The following is a 25,573-nucleotide window of genomic DNA, read 5'->3' on the forward strand; positions in this document are numbered from 1 at the left end:
GGCTGCAAAAATGCGTGTCCTCTTTTTAAGAGAAGGAAATGGGGATTTGCCTGAGAAAGACACAGCCCTAGATGAGCACAGGCCGAGGCATGAGTGATGGTGGGGGTGGGGTGAGAGAAGAGTATCTTCTGTCTGCACATTGCAGGAATCCTTCCTGCCTGGGGCTCGTCTCTCCTTTTGAGGCGTCTAAGAACAGCTTTCTGCTGAGCCAGTCCTCTTGGTAGGAGCCCAAAGTTGACATCTGCTTCCCTCTGAGTCCTGCTGTCAAATGTTGCTGAGCCAATGGTTTATTTTTTTTCCCGAGGCATGACACCGGTTCATCAATTTATCTGAAAGTTTTCATGAGTAAGAGGTGCCGAGCTAGGGTAAACGAGAGCGTGGGAGCGATGAGTCCCCTTCCAGCAAGTGGAACAGATGGCGCCGGAAATAGGTTCAAAGCTGAGTGCATGCAAAACTCCCCCGCTGCATCTCACTTTGACCTTGCCTCCGTAGACAGTGTATTTTCTATAAGACTATTGGAATGGGGTAAATATCCCCAAACTCTTCCTCGTTATGTTGGTAACAGCCACCTGTCTCTACTTCAGTGTAGTTTGGGCAAATAGTCTCAATCCTTGGGACTTGAACCCTCCCACTCAGCCCACCATATTGCTATAGCAATGCTAAGTCTGGCTTTCAGGTCAACAAGAGCGGCAGCGTGACCCCAGTTGGAATTTAACGGACGAAGATGGAGCCTGATCAAGGAGCTCGCTTTAAGTGACAGTGGTAAGTAGACCCTAGAGGCCTGAGTAGAGTCTAGTCTTTGGAGAAAAGCACCCGGATGTCTGGGCCTGTCTCTGGGAACCCAGTTGAGGTGGACCGGAATCGTGGTCCCAGCGTAGAGCAGAACTGAGCCAGTCTTATCCAGCTCTCTGGGCCAGTCTGAGTCAGGAGAAAGCGGAGAACGGCGTTGGCATTGTGGTTGTGTGCTCCCATGGCTGCTATTAACTGTTACAACGACAGTGACTTAAAACCACAGAAATGTCTTTTCGTCCAGCTCTGGGGGTGGGGATGGAAATCTAAAACTAAGGTGTGAGCCAAGGCCACACTTCAAAAGATGAAAGGGTAGGAGCTTTGTGGTACCTTCTAGCTTCTGGTGGCTCTGTGCATACCAGGGCTCAGGGCCGTGTTACTTCCCTGCTGGTCTTCAGATTACACAAGGTCTTCTCCACCGCCTTTTCTTCCGTCTCCAGCAAGGATTCCTGTCGCTGGTTACAGTCTCCACCTGGATAACCCAGGAGACCTAACGGGGAGATCCCTGATTGGTGTACTTCTGCAAATTCCCACTTCTCTTTTTTTTTTCTTAAAAATTTATTTATTTATTATATATACATTGTTCTGGAAGAGCCTTCAGTGCTCTTAACCTCTGAGCACTCTCCAGCCACCAAACTCCCATGTCTGAACACGCGCATATTGGAAGTTTCTAGGGGTTAAGAAAGAGACGAGAATTTGGGGAGAGGGACACCACTCAGCCTACTACAGTTAGTAACCTCTGTGTTTCAGTAAACAGGGAGCCGGGCAGCTCTGTGATGAGATTGTGTCAAAGAGTGGTTCTTGACTTTTCCTGATGCTGGGACCTCTCGTACACTTCTTTATGCTGTGGTGACCCCTAACCTTAAAATTATTTTCGTTGCTCTTTAATAACTTTAATTTTGCTACTGCTGTGAATCATTACATAATTATCTGTATTTACAGATGGTTTTAGGTAGCCCCTGTGAAAGGGTCATTTGAGGCCCAAAGGATTGCGGCCCACAGGTTGAGAAACCTATCAGGATGGGAGAGAAGAGGTGAGCACCAGCGCCTCCAGAATGGAAGGGCAGCTACAGAGCACCCCATCAGGATTGAGGAGCTGCAAGAAAACACCGAGCAGGGAACTTCAATGGTCCAGCCATTTGCCCTGCGGGGTTTCGGGGATCTAGGCCCCAAAGTTACACAGTTCATTTCTTCATTGAAGATTAAATAAGAAGCGTCAGAATTTATTGCAAATGTTTAAAAGCAAGTATTTAATTGGATGCAAGTGGGCATTAGGATAAGAAGTAAGGCGTCCCTCTGAGCATCAGGAAGAGAGGCGCTGGTCAGGAAGGGTCCTTGGTTCTGGGACAGGGAGAATCACTGGGAGCCCTGAAAGGCCTGGTAAGGCACGTCAGCAATGCAGAGAAGAGTCACAAGAGGGAGCTCACAACACACAAGATTCCTTTACTTCCTCTCTGTGGGCCAGAGACGTGAGATCTGCTGGCGTGAAGGTGAGAAAAGGCAGTTAGATCCGTGGTTCTGGCAGCAGTTCTAAGAAATGCGACACTGATTGTACATATAGGTTCCGAAGTGGTCCACTCCCATGCAGGAGAAGAGTTAGTTCTAGAACCCTTGCCGTCTAACTTGGTTTCCTCTCCAGCTCTTGTTCTTAGGAAACTTTCAATTGACAACCTGTCAATTGGGCAGAATTCCTGAAATACATGTGCTCCCTCTATCTGGGTACTCCCTGTGCAGGGAGGGGAGCGTACCCAAATGTATTTGGGAAAGGGGGGAAGGAGGAGAGAGAGAGAGAGAGAGACAGAGAGAGAGAGAGAGAGAGAGAGAGACAGACAGAGAGAGAGAGAGAGAGAGAGAGAGAGAGAGAGAGAGAGAGAGAGAGAGAGAGAGAGAGAGAGATTGAGATTGTCTGACTTAGAGGGGGTTGGTTGTCCCTTTTAATGTTAACCCTTTCATCCCGTGGCTCAGGGGGGGAATCTGTTACTGGCCAAGCCTTTGGATTCTTCCTGAAGCCAAGGATAGAGTTGATTGCCCGGCATCTGACACAAACTGTTGAAACACTGGAAGTTTGAGAACAGAACTGATTTTGTGTGTTTTTGTGGGCTTCCCACTTCAAGCACAATGCCTGTAACACTGAGAGTGAAGCACTGGCTAAACATCCTAAGCAGGATGCTCTTGGTGGAGCCAGCAGAGGGCAGTGGAGCTCAGTTTAGCAACGGTAGACTCCCCTGTGAGTGCAGCCCAAGACAGCACAGCAGGTCTGGCTGGTTTTATGAGATTAGAAAACACCCCAAAGGACAGAGACATGGCATGATAGCCGGGAGGATTTCCACATTTCTGCCTATTGATCACCAAAGCTTCTCCTGCAGGATAATACCCTTGTCGGGGAGCCAATCTCTGAGGCTTTAGGCATGCATGCTGTGGGTCTGAGAGAATAGAACAGGAGCTGCCACGATCACAGCGTGGTTTCCAACCACTCGAGGGTGTGTGTGTGTGTAGGGGGAAGAAACCAAAAATTAACTCATGGGGTACTTGTCACAAGGCAAGAAAACAGACCTAGGGAAGTCAAGGTTCTGAATAGTGCCAGTCATGCAGCCCCAGCAGCGTCCCTTGTTTGCTTGACTTCCGCTTTCCTGTATGTGAATTAAGGTGCTTTCTAAGGCTCTGGTCTAGACTAGGCTTCATTTCCCACCACAGTTCTGCCTCTGCCCTCAACCTGGGGAAACCCTGGGAAAGCTGCTGAGCAGGTTCTTCGGACTCCACAAAGCTGAGCCCCGGAGAGAAAGGGAGGGGAGGGTTGTGATTGAGGCAAAAGAGAGAATGGGAGCCAGGAAAACAATTGGGAGAGAGGACCAGCAGGGGCACAAACGAGGAGGCAGAGGTGAACATGAGATGGACTGAATACACAAACAGGAGATGGGGGAGGAGCGCAGTGGCCGTGACCATAGATTTCCAGGGGGGGTGAAATTCCAGTTGAAAACATAGGCTCCTGAGTGTGAGGCCAGCCCAGATCAGGACTGCCCATGGAGTCAGGGTTAAGAGTAGTACTCAGATTTGAATGTGGGAAATTGAAAGCTGGTTTAACAGGGCCCTTTGCGTTCAGATGGACTCTATCAACCTATCAACACAGAGCACTTCAAACCACTCTGAAGATGCCTTTTGCCAGCTGGTCTGAGGAGTAGATCAGTGATCTCCAACCCTATTTTTCAGACCCATTGATGGAAGACTCAGGCCAAGAGTTCTGCTCCTTACTGACTGCACTGGGGAAATTCTTGGAACACCTCAGCTTTAAGTCTCTGAAAGTGGACACACAGGGGGAAAGGATCTAACAGGCACCACCAGGGGACAGAGCTTGGCTTTCGTTTCACGGGGAAGTCCTTAGTAGACTTTAAAGAAACCAAAGGAATTTACATAGAGAAGGGAGATGACAGGCACAGAAGTCCCTTCCCAACTCCTCCCCCAGTGATGGCCTAGAGTGGCAGAAGATGCTTTGGATGCCAGCTGCAGAGGCACCATGGCACGGGGCCGCTGTCTGGTTGGCATTAACACATCTAGTCAACCGTGAAACACAGCTGAGAGCTGGGCTAGGAACAGAAGCCTGCTTCGGCGGTTGATGATGCTTCCTGCCCAGACCTCTCGGTTGCTAGAAGGGCGTATATTTCAAACTCTATTAGGATGTCATAGGACAATGTAAACTCTCAGCATAGAAGCAACCACAGTGAGTAGTGTTTATGTTGATTTATTTTCTTTTCAAAGCTCAGAAAGGAACAAGAGACCAATATGCATATGTCCTGGAAGACTGTATGCAGTGAGTAGCATCTGTCAAGGGATGTAGTCCTTAGGAACCCGAGGCTCTTGATGCCTGTCCTACTCCCAGAATCCACAGAGGCATCACACGTAAGGAGGAAGAAGCTCGTCTGCAACTTAAACATCGGTTTTCAACAACCACCTTGTGCCCAATTTTCTTGTTTTAAGATAAGGATTTTATATCAAGTCCCAACTGGCATTAGATTTGCTAGGTGGCTTCACAGACTTTGCTGCCACAATTTACCTGTTCTGACCTCCATGGGCTGGAACTGCAGGTACAGGTCACCAAGCCTGGCCTGTGTCTAATGAGAATGCAGACATGGTAGGGACAGGTGACTGCTCTCCGTGAATCCCTAGGCTTGTGGATGAGACGCAGACCCTCGAGACACAGGAGTAAATAGAATGACCTGGGAGGGTCTCAGACAATGGATGCAGAACACGCACTTTTGGGCACAGAAGAAAGCTGGTTTATTCTTAGTATGGAGTCATTGGAAATACCTTGGAATGAGCTATACGACCTAACTGTCAGAGAGGAATCAAAGATATTCCAGGAAGAGGAAACAGCAGGTACAAGTGGATATGGGAGAGAAGAGGGCATGTGCACTGAGGAAGCAGAGCTTAGGGGACCAGGAGGACTGACTGATGAGGTGGCCTGGTGTCAGCCCAATTAGAAAAGCTGGATCTGAGGAAACATACCTGCTAGGCTGGTGTGTCTGTATTCAGACTTGACGGCAGTGGGTTCAAAGCTTTTGCGGTAGAAGGGGAGAAGAGAAAGAACAGATAGGATAGTTCTAAGACGTCACCACACATCCCTCCCTCCAGACAATGTTAAACCCGCAAGCTTTTCACTCTCTTTATTATCTACAGCAGGCACTGTGGTATGGGCTCTGTAGAAGTTTGCAGCAATGTCTGTCTCCATCCGCATCAGCAGTTTCATGGGTGTGATCCGGACTCCTACAGCCGAGAGGAATCCTTGGAGGACCATGCATGTTCATTCTTCAGCTCCTTGATGATAGGGGCACTTAGGAGAAAAGGTCCTCATGGGAGTTTCGCTCAAGCAGCTTTGCCCTTGGGGAGGAATAGGTTCTATACAGCTTGCTCTTGTTTCCACCACTATATCCTGGCAAGCCTGCCCTCTGTAAGGAGAGGGTTGCCTGCTGCAAGTGCATCTTCCTCCACCTGACTTAAACCTTTTGTGAGCCAGCTCTAAACCTAGAAAGCAATTCTAGTGAAACCATACAAAAGAGTTAATCATTTCTAAATTACACCACATTTGTTTCCAAGGTAAAGGTGTGAAGGAGAAAAGAGGTTTTCTAGTGTGTGTGTGTGTGTGTAGGTCAGCAACCATTTGCTGCCTATTTGTGAAAACCTCTTACTTGGCCTCTAGGGTCATGCCCTCCATGCCCCCAGGAGGAAAGCTTGTCTAACTGGACCATGGCATCAGCTTGAACAGCTTACTTACTTCCTACAGTATTTGGCTGACTCATTTGGTATCAGTCATTGGGGTAGGGCTGGCTGCTTCCATCTAGCAAGGACAGCAACGCCTCGCCTCCATTGTCTTCCATTGATTCATGGCTATAAGCACCTTCACTTCCATGGCCTGATCTGGTTCTTACGCCCTGGAAGGACTGTTCTGGTGATGGTCAGCAAGAAAAACCTGGATATCTGTGCCTAGGGTCTCAGGCATGTAGCCCGTGTCCCTCTAGACTGTGTTCATTTCCCCACCAATGGCTTTGTTCTCGGTTTATTCTCTCTGGAATGTAAAAAGGTTTCCATTTGCAAGATGCCCAAGAGAAGTCATTAGCATACGCCCAGGCTTCTTGAATTCTCAGGAACTCTCAGGAAAATTTCTTGCATTTTCATAAACGGGAAAATATTTGAGAGGAACACAAATATTGTTTAATATGTGTGCATACATGCACAAACATGCGCTATTACTAATAATAACTAAGCAGAAACACTCAAGTTAATTACAAACCATCTTTCTGCAGTTGGCCTTAGCTGGTGTTTATAACTACCTTCCTCTGTATTCTGTGTGTCCTCTGCTCTCAGACAGCAACTGGGCAGGTTTGGGTTCTTTTTCTGGAAAAATGGACCATATCTTTCTTCCCGAAGGTCCCTTCGTCATCCTACCTGGGTTAAGCTGCTGTTTTTTTCTCATTGGCTATAACTGAAGGGCATGGTAATAACCAGAGACACCCTAAATAATCTCTTGCACCCCAGAAACAACTTCACTTCTATTGTGGAGAAACAATTAAATGACCCCCTACCCCTCAGCCCCCATCCTGCCAATTTGTATTAATCACTCCTCCCAATACTATTATTCCCTTTTAGGCTGTTAGTTTAGGATAATAAGAATCCCAAAGTGGCCAAGAAGAACTCTGAGCTTCCAGTTCAATGAAATGTTTGTTGTGTCTTCAAGCAGGAGCTCTGTCCCTTCTGGAACCTAAACTTCTAGGCCAGCCGAACTTTTGGTAACTGTAAGCAAGAATTTTCCTGGGCCACTAGGGGCGCTAGAGAGTTGAATCAAGTCCCAGCGAATCCTGGCTATGGGAGAAATATGGTGCGTTTTCCTTTGACCATGTTACTCCCCTCCTCAGACCTAGTGCAAAGTCCTTAAGCTCTCAGGACCTCAGTCTACTTCAGTGACATGTGCAACTTAGCCGGCAGTGTTGGCGACCCCTAGAGGCTGCACAATGAAGAGGGCAAGTGACTCCAGGTGACCACCAGGACAGTCTACCTTCCCCTCTTAGCCTTGAGAGCTGGGACAGAGGTTCTGGGTGTGCATGCTAGAGAGTTTGAGGCAGTTCAATGCTAAACCATCCGTTGTACTAAGAGTGACTGTTGTGGGGCATGTAAAAAATGTGCCCTGCCTCTGCCTCTTCTGTTAAGTGGATCTCAGATGCATAACAATCCAAGGACTGTAAGACAGAATCAAACCCCAGGAGTCACCTTGTTCATCTGCAGCCTCAGCACTTCAGGGGGAGTGTGGGAGAAGCAGCTCCAGCTCCGCGATTCCAGAGTAGGTGCTCAAACTGCTCCCCATCAGAAGAGTATTTCCAGCAGGGAACAGCAGAGGAGACAAGACAGGGAAGGGGGGACCCGAGAGGAAAGCTGCCAATCGGCAGAGTCTGAGCTAGGCATTGTCCAGGCACGGTGAGAAGGAAACAGTCAGGAAAAGGCAGGAAACAGTCAGTTGAAACCTGGGGAGGAAAAGGCAGGAAACAGTTGAAACCCTGAAAGCAGAGGGAGGGTCAGAAAGAAACTGAAATGTGAGGTTAAGAACAAAACGCGAAGCTGGGAGTGTAAGGAGAGGCTAGACAAGGGCTGAGTGAGAAACAGTCTGAGAGAGATTTGGGAGAAGGGTATGTAAAGAGGAAAAAGAGAGAGAACAAACTGGAGAGGGAAAGGGCAGGCGTGTGAACCGTTTGGAGACGGAGGCAGGCGACAGAGAGATGGCCAGATGCTACTTGTTCTCTAACTGGTTTTCTTTTTCTACGTTGTGGGGCTGCCGAGGGCCAGGTCCACAGTAGGAGAGAGTGGGGTCAGTCATCTGAGGATGCCTCATGATGGGTGACCAGTACAGACCCTGAGGCACAACCTGAGGCCTGGAAAGATCTTAGGGTGCAGAGGGTACTACTTATTTTCTAGGGTTGGGTTTCCTAGCTTTGCTCTTGCAGACTGTGTGTTCCAACACATGAGTGATTTTTTTTTTCAATTTAATGCTTTATTTTGGGCTTACCCTGCCTGGAATTGGTGAGCCCAAGAAGCTTTAGCACTTCCTGCTGTTAATACTCTCTTTGCCTTGGCTTACAGATACAAAAGGGAATGTTATCCAAACCACTTTAAGATACCAGCCAACCCCTCTCACCTATATACTTCATAATCTAATTGCAAGTATTGAGAATGGTCTAACTCATGATGCATGGCCCATAACAACACTGGGTAAATCCTCTGCTTCATTTGACTTCTGGGGCTGCACATTAAAAAACAAACAAACAAACAAAAACTCTACTATTGACTTCTCTGATAGTCCCAAAATATTAGTCCTTGAAGAACCTGCGGAGATCACCTGTTCTGTGCCAGGAACAGAGCTGGCATTTTCCTAATAAGCAGTCACTTTGAAAACTGCAGCCAGAGCGCCCCCCCCACCCCCGCCAAACTGGATGACAAGCAGACCTTCTTAAACTTCCTCTCTAGTAGAAGGAAGAGGCTCCAAGAGTCTGTTGATCCTTTCCCCACACAGCTACACAATGGCCATCACACTGCTGGGGCTCCTGGATTTTCATATGCCCATCCTGGGGATTCCTGACCTAGGGTTCCTTCTACTGGCCAGGAATCTGTCAGAACAATCATCGTGGTGAGCAAGAACCCTGGCCTTGGAGTCCAAATGTCTGGTCTTACTCCAACTGTACAGAGCGATTGTTTGCCAATCTCTTCGGCATCCTTCACTGAACTTCTGAGGCATTATGGTTTCTGAGACTGCTTTGCAGGGCTGTTTCCAGGTGCAGTTCTCCTCCCTCCTCTTCTCTCTCATGTGTGTTTATCCCTCCAGGGTCTTTCTTTTGCCATACTAGAAGGATAGGTAGATTAGACAAAAGTGAGGTCCCCAAGTCATCCTTTTTCCTACAAGGCTTTAGGAGATGGAGGGAGAGGAATAGTTCAGCTCCCTTAATTGCATATTTCGTTCTCACATCTGCTCCTAGACGAAGGCTTTAAGTCTCATTTATCATACAACACAGTTAAGCAGGATGGCTAGTTCAGTAGTCCGGGTACGGAGACAGGTACCCAACTATGTGTGATGCTGTGTTTGCTGGCCAAGGACTGGGTGTTTTCTCTGTAATTGAGTGTGCACGTATGTGGCTGAACTATGGAATACACATGTCAGCACTGAGTGAAAGTAAGATTGTGTTGTCTGTGTGGTGTGGGGAATTTCATGTGCCTGCGTGGGTGCAGGCTTTTTTTTCTTTTTCTTTTTAAAAATAAGCCACTTTAGATTATGTCGCCTCCCCTCTCTTCTGTGATTGATTTTGCGAGGCTAATGGTGCGTAAAAGCACTGGTGAGATCTGGGGGCGCCTCCTTGACTGACGTCAGAGAGAGAGTTTAAAAGGGGGAGACCGGGGAGAGCTCGATAGCGGCTGAAGGAGACGCTACCCGGAGCCGTCGCTGCTGCTGAGGACCCGCGTCCGCTGACCCACCGCGCTCCAGCTCGGCTGCCTGTGGCCACGGAGATGCTGTCCTGCCGCCTCCAGTGCGCACTGGCCGCGCTCTGCATCGTCCTGGCCTTGGGCGGTGTCACCGGCGCCCCCTCGGACCCCCGACTCCGTCAGTTTCTGCAGAAGTCTCTGGCAGCTGCCGCAGGAAAACAGGTATGGAATTGCCCGGACTCGTCTCTCTTGCGAATTCCCCACTTACCCGAACCCTTAGCTTTGCTGCAGCCCCTGCGACAGGTGTTTGGCTAGCGCTTCTCAGAGTCGCTTAGCCCCTAAGCTCCCAGGGAAACTTTTGAAGTGTGGGGTCCCCTCTTACTCTATCCCGACTTGATCAGAACTGTTGGATCATCTTACAGGTAAGTTCCTCCCTGGCGTCCAAGAAAATTCACAAACTGGGTAACCGAGCCCTGGAGGGACTGGGCTCTATCCCTGGTGCTGCCACGAGGGTTGCTGACCCTGGTCCTGAAGCGCGGTGCTAGTCCACAAAACGAGGCTGGGGCGAGGGAGTCTACAGTCTGGTGGGGAGGTTTGCCTTTACCTCGGGGATGGGGTAGGGGTGGTGGAGCGGCAAGAATTCAGGTCCACACTGTATCTCAGAGAAGGGAAATAGAGCTGCGCAAACGCCTGGCTTTCTTTTTATTATAAAATCACCTTTGTTTTAATCACCTGCGGTTTCACTGTGTTTTAAGCCTGTAGAGACAGAGCACTCGATGGAAGATTTGGGTTTTTGGAAGGCTCCCCGCCCCCAAAATCTAGTGAATACATCACCCATCCATATTATTGTGAAAACTGGATTTTGAGTGGCTATTATTTTCAAAATACATTTTCCCCTTTCTCCCATTCCTCCTTTTGCTCCTCTCTCTGCCCCATCCAGGAACTGGCCAAGTACTTCTTGGCAGAGCTGCTGTCCGAGCCCAACCAGACAGAGAATGATGCCCTGGAGCCGGAGGATTTGCCCCAGGCAGCGGAGCAGGATGAAATGAGGCTGGAGCTGCAGAGGTCTGCCAACTCGAACCCAGCCATGGCACCCCGGGAACGCAAGGCGGGCTGCAAGAACTTCTTCTGGAAGACGTTCACATCCTGTTAGCTTTAATATGGTTGTCTCGGCCATACCTCTGACCCTCTCTTCTAAACCCAATCTCTCCTCCTTATCCCCCACCCCCTCGATGCTCAACTAGACCTGGCACTAGAAATCCAAGACTGTAAATAAAAAATAAAATTATGGTGAAATTATGAAAAAAACATGCATTTGACTTCTTATTGAGTAAATTGTTTTGTTCAAAAAATACATGATAAACTTGAGGGGTGGCTTTCATAAACACATTTTAGGTATGCATGAAAATGCTCACAAACACGTATTTAAAATTCCCTGTGGGAATAAAGGTTGGATTTTGAAAGATGGGTCACTTAAAACTTACATAACTTCAAATGTCCATACAGTGAAGCCTGTATCCAAATGATGGCTATTGGGAACAGCTGCCATAAACATCATTTACATATTAAAGACATTTAGAAATAGATGTTGGGTTGCCAGAATGTCGCTTAGAACTTATGAGCAGGCAGGCAGGCAGGCAGGCAGGCTGATGTATTCAGCTGTGTACTGTGGTGCTGCACAGAATATATGACGTATTTAAAATAGGAAGAAAATGATGGAGAAGAGGTGGAAGGACTTGGTTTAAACAGCTAAAATAAACTTTCGGCCTTTAGAATCTGTTTTCGGTTTGTGAATGTTCAGCTCTAGAAACGCCATCGCCTTTATGTCTTCTTTGACAGTTCTCTCTGCACCCGAAGAGGGCTAGAAGATCACCCTCATTTTAAAGGCATGTGCCAAGTGTTCACAGGGGAGTTAGTTATCGCTTGTTATAAAATTAAAGCCCAGGAATTCTGTGGGTCACAAGAAAAGTGTCGGGTTCCTCCACCAGATGCTGCATCGTACTAAAGGTATCCATGCTCAAAACCCTTATCACAGAATATCGGGAGGAACCATCTCAAGCCTTTTTGATCCTGGCAACACAGGAGTCAGATAAAAAGCAAAATCCCAATAATAAATAACCAATAAATTATAACTGTTATTATTATCATTAAACAACATAGTAAATGAGACTACTCAAGATGAAGATCAGAATATTAATGATTTAACTCATAGAGTACAGAAATAGAGGTCTTTGGGGTAGGGGATATGCGTTCTAACTCTCACAGCTGCTGAAAATTAATAAACCAAATATAAAATGAGCATAAATAGAATAGTAAAAACTTACTAAAGGGGCAAATAAAGAACAAAGAGGAATTTCAGATTTTATAGGAAATACATGTGCTCAGTAAAGCATACTTTGAGTAAGAATATGTTTTTGTGGATGTTAATTTCGGAGCAGCTGATCAAAAGTGGGGAGAGTACCCCACTCCCTTTACTGATCTCTATGAGAACAAAGCTCCCTCGGGGCGGTGGGTGCCTCGTTTGTGGTGGGTGCTCAGGATGGCGTCAGTGCATGTCCACTTCAAGGCTGTGTCTGTGTTGACACGGCAGCCTTATGTATGTCGGCTGCCGATAAACTGCAGAGGAATAGGATCACGTTATTAAGAGAACACACAGTGTCACTGTTTTCTGAACAGTAAATAAGCCGCACGGGTACAAGGAGATTTCAAACGTTTGGTATCATCTTTAGCTGTCAGTTTCTAACAGCAGCATGGGAATCAACAAGAATTATCCAGACATGTGCCTGCACATAAACGGGGCCGTTAACATTTAAATGCTGTAAGCCTTTTGGACAACATAACCTACCTTTCAGCCCCAATACTTCTACCTCCATAAGGAGACTCATGTTGTGAGTAAAGGGGACTCATATCCCTTCCTGTTTTCCCTGACAATTTAGGCTTCAGCCATGACAAACGTACCTGAGGGGTACTGGTCTGGTTCACTTAGAATAATGTATAAAGGATATGTGTCATGAGCCAAGGGGGAAACAGTAGGGGAAGGACACAGATTAGAATCCAGCACGGCACATGTGAAATTGCCATAATGAAAACCATTACTTTCGGTGCCAACCTAGAAGTTTGTAAGAAAGAAAAGTGCATAAAGGATATTATCATTCTACCTCTCTGCATTCAAACATACAGAGGCCCGTGCCTTTTACTTTTCAAGCTCCTCCTAGGTTGGATTCTCTAGACAAACACCCGAGTTCTGGCTGCTTCTCACTCAGCCACAAGGCACCTCTTAGGAGCTTCTATCTTCCCCAAAGCTTCCATCTTCGGCATTCTTGAACAACCTGCTGTATCTTCCAGAGAGTGAGCTTGGGTAAACATTCTTATTTTCTAGATCTTAGTGTCCCCATCTAAGAGAGGAATGCAAGTCTGTGGACCCATACACCACCCCCGGCATGATGAGGCTTTGTTTGATCAGCATTTTAAAGTTCTTAAGACCAGATGAGCCCTGGCTTCTGTTCGATGCTAGAGTTAAGCTTCTTTGGCAATGGGATGCATTTTCTAAATGCTGCTAAGACAAGGGTCTGCTTTTTCCTCTTTCCATGAGCAAAACACCTAATGCAGCCTTTAAAACCCATTTATATGCTTCTTGCTCTATAAAATTCTTGCTTTATTCTGTCAGATGAATGCAGCCTTTCCTGATCATTTACTGTGTCTCTGTCTCTGCCACGCTGCTTGCTTATTTTATTCTGCTGTTTGCTATGGTTGTCCGAGTGTGTATTGGAGAGTAAGCATTCACATATAAACTTCTTTGGGGCAAACATATGATCAGACAGTATCTCATACACTGTTGTTTTTTTAAAATGTATTTTATTTTTAACTGTGTGGGGGGGTGTATGTTTGTGTGCACACGTGCTCGTGTGTGGCACATGCACACACACTTGGGCATTTATGTTGATGCCTGCAAAGGTCAGAGTTACAGGAAACTGAGAGTCACCCATTTGGGGTGCTGAGAATCTAACTTGGATCCTCAGCAATAACAGCAAGTACTCGTAACCCTGACCCATCATCTCTCTAGTCCCTTGTAGGGTGTATGAAGCATGGTAGCTTGTCAATGTTATCTGAAAAAAAAAAAACAATAAACGATCTATGAGCTTCCCTGTCAATGAAACAAATTTCTACTTCCTAGTTGACAAGACTCTTCTTCAGGGCTTGATTTAGCATTAGCGATCACTGTATTGTGGCTGGTGTGACACCGGGAAGGTGTAGTGCGTTGCTGAGAGTTGAATATAAGCACTGAAGCACGAGAACTGCAAAGCTCCTCGGGTCTAGCTGTCTTTAATCCATCCCATCAAGCTCTCAGCAGGGGCTGATTCATTGCCCACCAATCATGGCTCACCGGCACAGAGAACAGAATCATTAGCGTTTTCTTTACGTTTGTTTACTCTGACATAAGTGACGCTCTGTTCTGGATACACACGCAGGTTTAGTTTCTGCTTCTAATTCAACTGAAGATGCAACAAGGTCTTTACCCCTCGGGCTAAGCTGTACTACTGACCCCTGTTTTTTAGGGGAGGTCAAGGTGGGTATGGTATCGTTAAGTAGCCAAGACTGGACTTCAACTTCCAACTTCCTGTTTCAGCTCTCTAAGGGATGGAATTATAGGGGTCTGCCACCTCGTGCAGCTCTCTCTTTTCATTTTTGTGCCTATTAACTGAACAAAACCAGTTATTGAGTAAAGACTCCACGCCAAGTTATTTCCTGGGCATTAGAAGACAGGAGCTGTCAGAGACATTTCCAAAAGATTGAATGAACACTAGGCAGCTAGACAGAGAGAAAGAGCACGTGCGCATACACACAGACACAGACACACACACACAGACACACACACACACACACACACACACACACCCAAATCTCACTTGCATTTTTTGGATGCCTGGCAGGTAATATCCAAAATACATGTCACATGGCTACCACTTCAAGTTTCTTGCTTGTAGCTCTAAGTGTGCATGATGCGAACACAATCCTGTTTTCTGCAGACATAACTCACGCCTGTCGATCTGAATGCCCAACATGGGAGGGGACTGTTATGGAAGGGGGTTATAAAATCAGCTTGCTCGCCTTACTTCATTTACTGAAAGAAGACAGGAATCATTTGAACTCCCTAATAACACAGTAACTTGATGTAGAGTTTGGGAAAATTCTAGGTTACCCTTGTTATCCCCCCAAGGTTGTTGACTTGGTTATTTGACCCCAAAGGAGACTGGCTGTCTCTATAATTGATGTTTTATTAGTCTGGTGCAAAATCTTAGGCTTCATAGATTCCTTGCTTTCTACCAGACACATAGTCTGCATCTGGGAGGGGCAAGAAAGTGTTATAGAACAAACATTAGAGAGAAATGATGAAGGCACCGATTAAGGGGGAAAGAGACTCAAGCGTAACACTGCATTAGACCCACGATGTGAGGAATGAGTCTGTCTTGGAATAGAGACAAAGGAGCTGTCCTGGGAGGCAGATGGATCTTTACAGTGATCTGGCAGGGCTGGTGAGGTGACCTTCCCAGAATTCTTCATCCATATCTTCACAGCGAGGGAACCCTACCCCCCAGTCCTCCCCAGCTCTTCAACAAGCTAGAGGGAATGCTTTAGTTCTGGTGTTTAGTTTTTCATTAAAGGGCTTCCAAAAACTTGGAAGCCGTGCTTGTATAATACGTCTCCAGCCTTCAGCGAACTGAGGACAGTGATTGGGGCGCGTTAATCAGGAACGGGCAAAGGTTGCCAGAGGGGTTTGTGCCGAGGAACAGGAGAGCAGAGGCCACTGGAAACTCCTCTTTTCTCTAAGCCAGATTTCTTACCAGTTTTACATAATGGCTTCTAAGCCTTAATGATTCCATTCCAGATGGAATAAATAAGCTATAGGTTTACTGATGCAGTATGCCTTTCTATAATATAGGATAACTTGAAACATGCTATAACATTCCTATTTTGCAGATGAGGAAAATGAATCACAGACTCAGTAACTTGTTTAAGAGACACAGTGCTGGAACCAGAGTGTCTAATTTTTAATCCAATTTTCTTCCCACTGGTTCTTAGGGGAAGGGGTGGAGTTACACGAAACCTGTAACTTGTCCAGTGAATTAGAAACAGCTTGGCTTTAGACAGGTTTAACTTAGTTCTCCACACAATACGAAGGAGATTTTACTTCTCCATTATTGCTAGAGTAACAGGGGACTTGAGCTCCGGGATTGGGGTTTGGTTTTCTGAATTTGCTAGAAGCGCTATTTCTCAGGAATTATTTGTAACTTTTCTTTTTCACGTGTTAAACATTATGTCCTTGGCTTTGCAGAATGAGTGAACAAAAGCCAGAGAGCAGCATCATTGGCCTCTGGGCTTAAACCCTCCTCTTCCCTCTTGCACGAGTTTTACCCAAAGCCAGGGTTGACACTGCTACAAATCTATTGGCTGCAATGCTAAGTGTGCAGGGCAGCTCAGTCGCAACACTGAGGACTGGGTAGTAGCCACTGTTACTGTTTGTGCCAGGGCGATCAGTGGGTTCGGAGCTTCCTTACCAATGTGACAGCAGTAACCACAGTGAATCTTTCAGAGGTGGACATTCTGTAGAGGGGATTAGGTCATGGAGGCACCATGTGGAAGGAGATGAATGCTGATTTTTGTAAAGTGGGTTGGGTCTTGCAGGAATGATTCTTTCCTCCGAAGAGTGAATTGTTGCAAAGAGCAAGCTCGGTGCTTCCCTGAGGTTTCTTCCTTATCTTTCTCATTGTGTGACCCCCCTCTCTCACACATGTGCCCTGTCACACGGTACCATCTGCTGTGTCTTGACAAAGCCAGAAGGTTGACATCAGAAGTTGAACAGATGGGGCCTCCTGATCTTCAATTTCCAACCTCTGCACTTGTGAGATAATGAAACACCTTTCCCGTGCAAAGCTCCTAGGCTCAGACTGTTTTGATTGCTCGTGTGTTTGTATGCCTGTCTGTTTTTCAGACAGAATCTCACTCTATCACCCTGGCTGGTCTTCAGGTTCTTCTTATTCCAGTATTAGGTACCCATGTAGCTGGAATTACAGGTATGTGTCAACCTTCCTAGATTTCCTTCCTTCCTTCCTTCCTTCCTTCCTTCCTTCCTTCCTTCCTTCCTTCCTTCCTCTCTCTCTTTCTTCTTTCTCTCTCTCTCTCTCTCTCTCTCTCTCTCTCTCTCTCTCTTTCTTTATTTCTTTCTTTCTCTGCAGTTGAATCTAAAATACAGAAAGAACTAACCTGGGATTTAGAGGCTGTGAAACTTTTTTTCTCTTCCTCATTTCTTGCTTTATTTTATTATAAATTAACTTAAAATCTATTCTTTGAGAATTTCATACATGTATACAATATGTTTATGAATACGTTTACTACCATTTCCCACCTCTAATTCCTCCCTTAGCCCTCCTAAATTTATGTGCTCTTTATAAAAACACTATACAACTGTGTCCAATTAGTGTTACTTATATGTGCATAGGTATTGGGTCATCTGATGGTGTTTGGGCAAACTACTAGTGGTCCTAAAAGAAAAAGAATGATTATACATTCCCAGCTACAACCCATATCATTCCCCCCATCCATTCAACCTGCATCATTCCCCCCATCCATTCAACCTGTATCATTCTCCCCATTTATTCAACGCACATAGTTCTTCCCCATCCATCAACTCTCATCATTCCTCCATCCATTCAAGCTGCATCATTCCCCCATTCTTTTATATAATATGTGTTCTACTATCCCTTCCAATTATCTTTTTAAATCGAGTTTCTTGATAGTAGGTTTCCATGTGTCTCTTTCATGTATTTTTCCTTTGGTTAACCCCCTCTTCCCTGATTCCCCACATCCCGACACCCCTCTTGTTTAAGCTTTTTTGTTTCCCATACTTATATTTTATCTGTAATCTACATCATCCTCTCCCTCAATGCCTCTCTCTCAATACCACCTTTCCAGCCCTTGAAACTGATGGGAGCAACTTTTATAAGTAAGCATTTATGTCACCGAAGTTACTATGTCTCACAGGGTCTCAAAATAAATATTCTAGGTCACCCAAATGGTCACTTCATTTTTACTAACTTCACATACGTGGTCCATTAAGATGATGGCATCATTATCTCAATAGTAAATGGTATTATCAAAATAAATATCTCAAAGAAATTCGTGCATTTAAAGTAGAGTCGGATAGTTAGAAAAATGCAGTGCACTGCCAGCTAATTGCTGCTTAAGTCTACACTTCCTGTTTTAAAATGCCAAATTTCAGTTGCAGTGTGCATTAAGGCCAGACAGCACTTTTGCGAAGGAAAACATGAAGCTGCCCTGGGTTGCCACCCTTGGAGAGCCATTTGCTGGCTGTGAACTGCAAGCGCAAGGAGTTGAGATTTGTAAAGCAGCTTAGGCACATTTCTTTTTTCATTCTGTTCCATCTCCATTCACCTCGTACTCCCCACACTAGGGTGACACTGATTTTATGAGACATGTCCGTCTTCTGTTCTGTGTCTACTTCTTCTGAGCTGAGCCATTTCCCTCCTGGAAAGAGAAGGAAGGAAGACAAGGATCAGGAAATAGATGCAACTTGCAAGATCCAAAAGTTACTGAAAGAAAATTTGAAAGGCCTCTCTTCGAGGGTACAGAGGCAATAAACAATGTCTGGGAGGAGAACATTCTGGTCCTAGATCTGCCTCAAACCTGTTGTGAGAGCTCCGGGAGTGCAGCTCTTGTGAGTTGGTACCTCTGTTGGGAGGACCTTCAGTATGCAGTGCCTTCGACTCTCCCAGGCAATCCAAACACACTCAGCACCTCACTAAGCTAAACTTGGGTGAATTGCTCCTTTGGTTTGCCATCCCACCCTATCAGGATGCACAGGCATTTTTATGCCCCCTGGAAAGACCACACAACACAAATGTCATCTTGATAGGAACTGACAGAACTATGGATGAGTTGGAAAGGGGTGAGCAGATGCCCCTTCATGAAACCAAGGCTGAGTCATTTGAGGGTGGAGAGTATGCATAGACAAGCCCAGTATTGTTGCCCTTTCCCACACGGCTGGTACAGGATGCTCTGCCTCTATTCTTTAGCGGTGATTGTCTCACTCCCTGCAGTGAGCGCTAAGACACAACCAAGGTCAAGGTATCTGAGAGCGGAGTGTCCGTGGGAAGGTTCCCAAGGTGGTTGTCTTCCTCTGTTTGGCATGGGAATGGCACGGCATAACTATTTGACGAGTGAAGGGCAACATGCCAATATAAGGAGGACTCCAAACCATAAAGCAGACCATAGACCACATTGCAAATCCTGAAAGTAGCATATATGGGAAGGGGCCACAAGCAGATGGTGGCTTCATTTGCGTGGCCTTTCTTATGGGTGAAAAGATACGTGGCTGAGCCTCAGTTGTCTTCCCAGAGAGAGCTTGCCCCGGTATGGGAGGGATCACAGTAGGAAAATAGATCCTATCTATTCTAGTCTATCCTCTGCATCAGCCTCTTATTTGACAGGAAGGAAAATGAAACAGAGGTGCTGAGTTTTTATTTCTTTTGAGTGAAAACTCAACAGGAAGGAAACTATAAGTTGGCTCTATGCCAAAGAGCCCTCCTTTGAGATCTATAAACATGGAATCAGGTGAAGAATCAGATAGTGGAGAGGAAGAGAGTGCGGCAGAAGTGCTAGAAGGGACCCTCAGATCTGACCGCCAACGTAGAAGAAAAGAATATGTATGATTTTCCATGTAGATGGGAGTTTTGATAATGGTCCAGTAGAGGAAACTAATGGTCATCAGCGAATATGCTGAATCTAGACTGCTCGAGCTGGGACCTTCAAATAAGCAATGAAAAAGCCTCCCACCAGTCTGTCACATCGGGGAGTAGGGCACAGGTGGACGGCATCCTTCAAGGTCCATGGAAACAAAGGAACAGGGTAATAAAGCTACACAACCCTCCTTGAGACAAAGGCTGCATAATGGTAGACCAGACAAGGTAAATCACAAGACTGGCTCATATGAGACATTAGAGACACTTTGTCACTGGCTGAGATCTTCACCGGAAGACAGGAAAGAGGGACAGGCATTGCTGAAACAACTGAGCTCTAGATGGAGTGTCTCATGTTCAGTTCACAGAGATTTAAGACGTCAGTTCAGTAGGAATCTCAGGATGGTAAGGGGTCTTGGGGGCTTTGCTAAGCTCCATAGTGGGTTGTGGTCTCTAAAAGGCAGGAGCATCTGTTGTGGAATATTAGTGTAAGATGTGCTACATTCATTTATGCCGTGGAATGTTTGTTTAATGATGCAAAGATGTGCTGCATTCTTTAACATTGGATTTGTTAACTCTGTGACACTGTGTTACTTTGCCTGCCTAAAACACCTGATGGGTCTAAAAAGAGCCAAATGGCTAATAGCTAGGCAGGAGATGGATAGACAGGGCTGGCATGCAGAGAGAATAAAAAGAAGAGAGAAGCAGGAGGAGCCAGAAAAGGGGGAGAGGAGGATGCCAAGGGCCAGCCACCCAGCCAGCCATGGAGTAAGAAGAAAAGAGAGGTATATAGAATAGAGGAAGGTAAAAGTCCAGAGGCAAAAAGTAGACAGAATAATTTAAGCTAAGAAAAGCTGTATAGAAACAAATCGAGCTAAGACCAGCCATTCATAAGTAAGAATAAGTCTCTGTGTATTTATTTGGGAGCTGGATGGCGGGCTCCCCAAGAGCAAAGAGTTTAAAAAAAAAAACCTATAAGCATTCCTTACAGATGTCAATAACTTTGAACAGGATGCAAATTGGGTTTTTTAAGTTCTAAAGCAGTCAAGAAGGAATGAGCAAATGAGAGCACAAAAGCAGAGAGGGAGACTGCCTGGACACTCCAAGACAAATGCTGCAAGAATTGTGGCAAGATGGAATTCCTATAGAAAATATGAGCAGAACCCAATGCTATGGTAGTAAACTTCCAGAAGACTTCAAATCCAAACATTCACAAATGATGTCGATTAAGCAGTAAAGGTTAAAGAAAAGGCCAAGCTTGTCCTAGGAGTAGACAATTACTTTCCCAGAGTATGGTATACACTTATATCTTGAAGGAACCAAGGTGCCAGTTCCAGGGACAGTCATGACTGGGTAACCAAGGTGCCAGTTCCATGACTGGGTAGAGCACACAAACCTAGTTCCTCTTGGATCTGAGTTGGGCTCAATGGCAGAAATCAGATTCCCCAGAACCCATAGGAACAGTGACCCCAAGGCACCATCAATACCCCAGGATGAGAAAGCAGGATGGTTCATGATACAATGACCGTGAACAGAGACAGATGGGGTAATGTCTCCCATTCATGCTGCTATACTCAATTTTGCTTTTGTGAGAAAAACTGATAGTAGTGATGGGCTATATTAATGCTGCATTGAGCCTTGCTAAAATTTCTTTTTAGAATAGCCATAATTGTCCAATACCAGCTGATACTTGCCTTCCTAACAGGGTGCCTTCACAGATAATGCTACTTTCTTGTTTTAAAAAAGTTTTTTAATATAATTCTAATCTTTGAGTGTCCTAGTGATTAGGGAAATCATCTGAAAAGAAAAACCCAGCAAACTCTTCAAACAAAGAATTTCAAGAATGTGACCATGCATGAGTGGAAAAGGACACTCCCAGGAGCCAAACAGCTGTTGGGTAAAAATCTCAGTGCCAAGGCTAGGCTATTTCCCTATGAGCCATTGGTCAAGAAGACTCTAAGGTCCTACAAGCCAGAAGCCTATTTTAACTGCTTTTGGTTATAAACCAGAATTGGATAATAAATCCATATGACTGAAAACACTAACTGCATGTTTTGGCTACCATAGAAAGCATGATGGAAATGAACTGTGGCCTCCTTTCCTGCTGGCTGGCTTTTACAGTTCTAGTAGATAGGGTCTAAGCTTCTGGAAGAGAATTGTAACTAATATTTTGTGTGATTGCGTGCCACATGCCAAAATGCCTGGCACAGTGTGTCTACTTGTGCAACATTGGCATGACTGTTAACGGCTATGACCTGCTGCTTTCCAGTGGATAGAAGGTTCCCTTCAACTGTAAACCAGTGGAGATTGGAACCAAGGAATGGAAGATGGCAACCTTTCTAAACAACTTGATAAGATGCTTCCTGAAGTAACAAGTGGAATATCCTTTTTAAATCTGATATTGGGTAGATGGTTCATTCCGTAAACCACCTGCCATGCAAGCTTGAGGACATGAATTTGATCCCTAGCAACAACCTAAATGTCCAAGTATGGTGACACACACTTGTAATTCCAACATTGGAAAGATGAAGGCAGAAAGTCCTTGAGTTTCACTGACCAGTGAGCCGTGCATAATTTGGAAGTTCCAGGGCCCAATGAGAGACATGGTCTCAAAACACCCGAGGCAGATGACTTTGGGAAATGGCACCCAACGTCAGCTTCCAGCCTCTACACACATGCATACACATACCCACACATACCCACAAATGCATACATATACCAAAAACATTCATACCCTTGTACAAAAATCTTCAACTTCAGTGAAATTTCTAGGGACCAGGTGATTGTAACATATTCAGATGAAGGACCTATTCCTCCTATTTCGAGAAAACACAAAATAGTGGTTAGTTTTTGGATTTCTTAAAACCATATATACCTATTTGGGTATACTACCAAGACTCATTAAAAATATCTCAGGTTTTGTGAAAACTTAGAATAAAGAGTCTTTGAAACAGTCTAGGCTGATTTATCTATAAGCATCTCTATCATTTTAATCATAGTGCTTGGGATGCGGTGCATAGTCACATAGGAAAAGTTTTGAGTGACATTCTGGCTATTGGTAGATCATGGATCATAGGCTGGAATCTATAAATTTATACATTTATAAATATCCAGACTCTTTAAACAAACAAACCTACAGATTCCAGCTTCTTCCTGGGAATCAGCAGAGACTGAAGGGTTGACCTTGACCACAGCCTACAAAGTTCTAGTTACCGTCTGACTGATTGATTTTGAGTCCCATAACCTTTAGTAAAGACATAGCATTCTATCAACACACAGGGAAGAGCAAGCTCTCCAGTCACTGAATTCTCTCGTATTTCTTCTGGTCATACTGTCTTTGTCTCAGGAAAGGATGTGAAGTTACGTTACTCTGATTCCAGGGACCTCAGACAATGCCATCTCTTCTATGTCCCACATAGTAGGCTACCCATAGTAGTCTCCTGAGTCAGCCTGTAAGAGGTTTTCATTGCTTATCGACAATGCTTTCCCACCCCAAGCTGTTCAAAGCAATGGGCCCAGGTGACCCTGGCCTGCATCCTCTGTAATCAAGAGCCCAAACAAATTTTTCATCTGCCCAAGTTGATTTTCTCGGGCAGTCTGTTATTGTACCAAAGAGCTGACAGACACTCTCCTCATTCACTGAATAATTTTTTTTTTCTTCAGTAAACCAAGAAAACACAGCTTAAATCTTATTTAGTGTAGGGCAATTTAGGCTTTAGGATTAAAGCAACTAAGCGTGAAAAATGTGAAAGCTACTCTAGCCACTGGAACTAGCACACGCTATCTAGAGCAACAGATTTCTTCTTTGTAAACAGGTGTGCACAAATTCAGTCTAACCTGATGCCATCCTTCTTTGACGCCGGTTGTTCATATTCATATAAATCTCCCATTTTCCTGCTGAAACACACTGGGGAAAATCATAGTTTTCTGGAAAGTGCTTTCTCAAAGTGTCACTGGTACTCTCATCCGGAGACAATCGGGAGGACAGCGTAGTGAGCATTCGAGAGACAAAGGCAATAAGTGTAGAGCCTCGGGGGAGTGCAGAAACCAACTCTCCATGGGCTGTACATTCATAAGATGCTGGAAGCACCAGAGGAATTGCAGTGTCCAGGCACAGAGAGAAAAAAATATTGTTTCCTTATATGTGGAAAGTTTTGGAGGATAGATAAGTGGCTAAATCAAGAAACTGTCCCTTTGAAGCTGCCATTGAACCCCCACCCCGAGATGAAAGATTTATCATTCTACTTAGATTGGTCTTGACCTCCACACTGTGCAGCCAGGGTCTACAGGAAGGTGAACCTTTCTCCCCCCATCACTTCTTCTCACTCCCTTCTGGCACTATGGGTGCTAGCCATCAGGGAGCAAGCACCTAATTCAGTCCCGTCTAGATCTGCCCATGTTCTCCATCCAGACTGTGTGCTGTCTTCAGCAACAGGTTCTGACTGTTTAGTTCTAGTGGGCAGCCAAGAGCAATGGCAATAGTCTGTGTCATTCGGGATGCCTCTGGGATCCCTGTGCATGCCTGGATTTAAGTTGTTTTGTAACACACCAAGCACTGTGTGCCATTAAGTCTAATTTGCAACCAATTTCCCGAATAGCAGTAAATTTCACTGATTTTATTTTATTTTTTAACAGAAAAACACAAAATCTCATTATGTTAGAATACAGTTCCAGGAACTGTTCCGTATGTAAATAGTTTAGCTTTGTTTTCAATCAATATATAGAACACACACTTTTACAAACACTTTTGATTCTATAATTCTGTTTGCAAGTTTCTGTGAGCTTCCATGCTGACTGCCTCTACCAACTGCATTCCATGCACAGCAACTGAGTAACAACTTTGTGCCAGCTGGCAAGCCTGAGTTTCTCTGAACTCACAGAAAAGAGAAAACCGTAGTAGTCTTTCCTAACACACAGGAATACTAGGAGATAAAAAGAAATGGGCCATTTTGTAAAGAAAGGTAAATATGTATAAATAATGCCTTAAGTTAAATATGGAACTCCAGAATTTAACATTTATTGAATTTTTTGTTCTTTTGTTTATATCCCCAAGCTCAGAGTGTTTTGTTTATAGTTGAAGATACTCTCAAATTGGAAGGAGGGAAAGAGGGAATGAGGGAGGAAAAAGGAAAAGAAGAGAGAAGGAAAAAAATCAGCACATCAAGATGATGTTCCTAGAGTCATCTATCTATCTCTCTATCTCTATCTATCTATCTATCTATCTATCTATCTATCTATCTATCTATCTATCTATCTATCTATCTATCTTCTATCTATCTATCTATCTATCTATCATCTATAATCTGTCTTTCTATATTGTCTATCATCTGTGTCTTAGTATCTCAGGATCTGTGGGGTGGTCCCAGATTTGAGAGAGCTTTCAACATTCTACATAACACTTGCTATTGCAGGTGGTAAAACACCGAACCATATGAAGACTCAGCCCACAGGAAGAAAATAAAACTTAAGATCCATAATAAGAAGTGCTTTTGTAGATCCACGTTTTTTAAAGATCACAGAAGCTTGCAGAAGAAAATTGCAAGTTAACATGGAGTCATCAAGAGAAGCTGTTTGGAGGAGACAGAACATGAAGGACGGGGGAAATACCACAGCTGGAGAGTTCCCTGGGATTAATAAAAGGCATGCCATTCTACATTGGGAACATGTCAGGGACAATCGGTATATCTTCATTTCTCCGAGAGTTGAATGAATTTTAACTGAATGCAAGAAAGTCATTTTATACCCACATGTTGTGTCCAAAGAACCTGAGTGTGCATTCAGGTTGCTCTTGTTGAAGAGGATGAAGAGTAGAAAGGAAGAGTTATTAAAAGAGACAGAAGAACTGAGATTACAGGAAAAACCTCCATCCTGAAAGCTGGAGAGAGGGGCAAGTGGAGAGACCATCGGAGAGATGAGTTAGTGGAGGCAGAAGCTACTGTGACTGCTCTGGGCAGGAACAACTGGATTGCAGTCTTGCCACGCTTCTGAAGGCTCAGTGAGGGATGATGGAAGAGTCAAGTCTTCTGGGGACCTGGTCTTAGGAAGATACCTATACTTTCCTAGGTCTTACAGCTTGA

The 25,573-nt window shown here is 45.0% G+C and overlaps 1 protein-coding gene across 1 annotated transcript; it reads left to right on the forward strand.

Moving 5' to 3' along the window:
- Positions 1–9,825: 9,825 nt before the first annotated feature.
- Positions 9,826–10,894, forward strand: Sst (somatostatin). Its single transcript, XM_038346875.1, has 2 exons — positions 9,826–9,963; positions 10,682–10,894. Exons 1-2 carry the CDS (start codon positions 9,826–9,828, stop codon positions 10,892–10,894), a joined length of 351 nt encoding a protein of 116 aa, XP_038202803.1.
- The last annotated feature ends 14,679 nt before the right edge of the window (positions 10,895–25,573 follow it).

The sequence above is a fragment of the Arvicola amphibius genome, chromosome 10 (assembly GCF_903992535.2).
Source record: "Arvicola amphibius chromosome 10, mArvAmp1.2, whole genome shotgun sequence".
In the NCBI taxonomy this organism is placed as follows: domain Eukaryota; kingdom Metazoa; phylum Chordata; class Mammalia; order Rodentia; family Cricetidae; genus Arvicola; species Arvicola amphibius.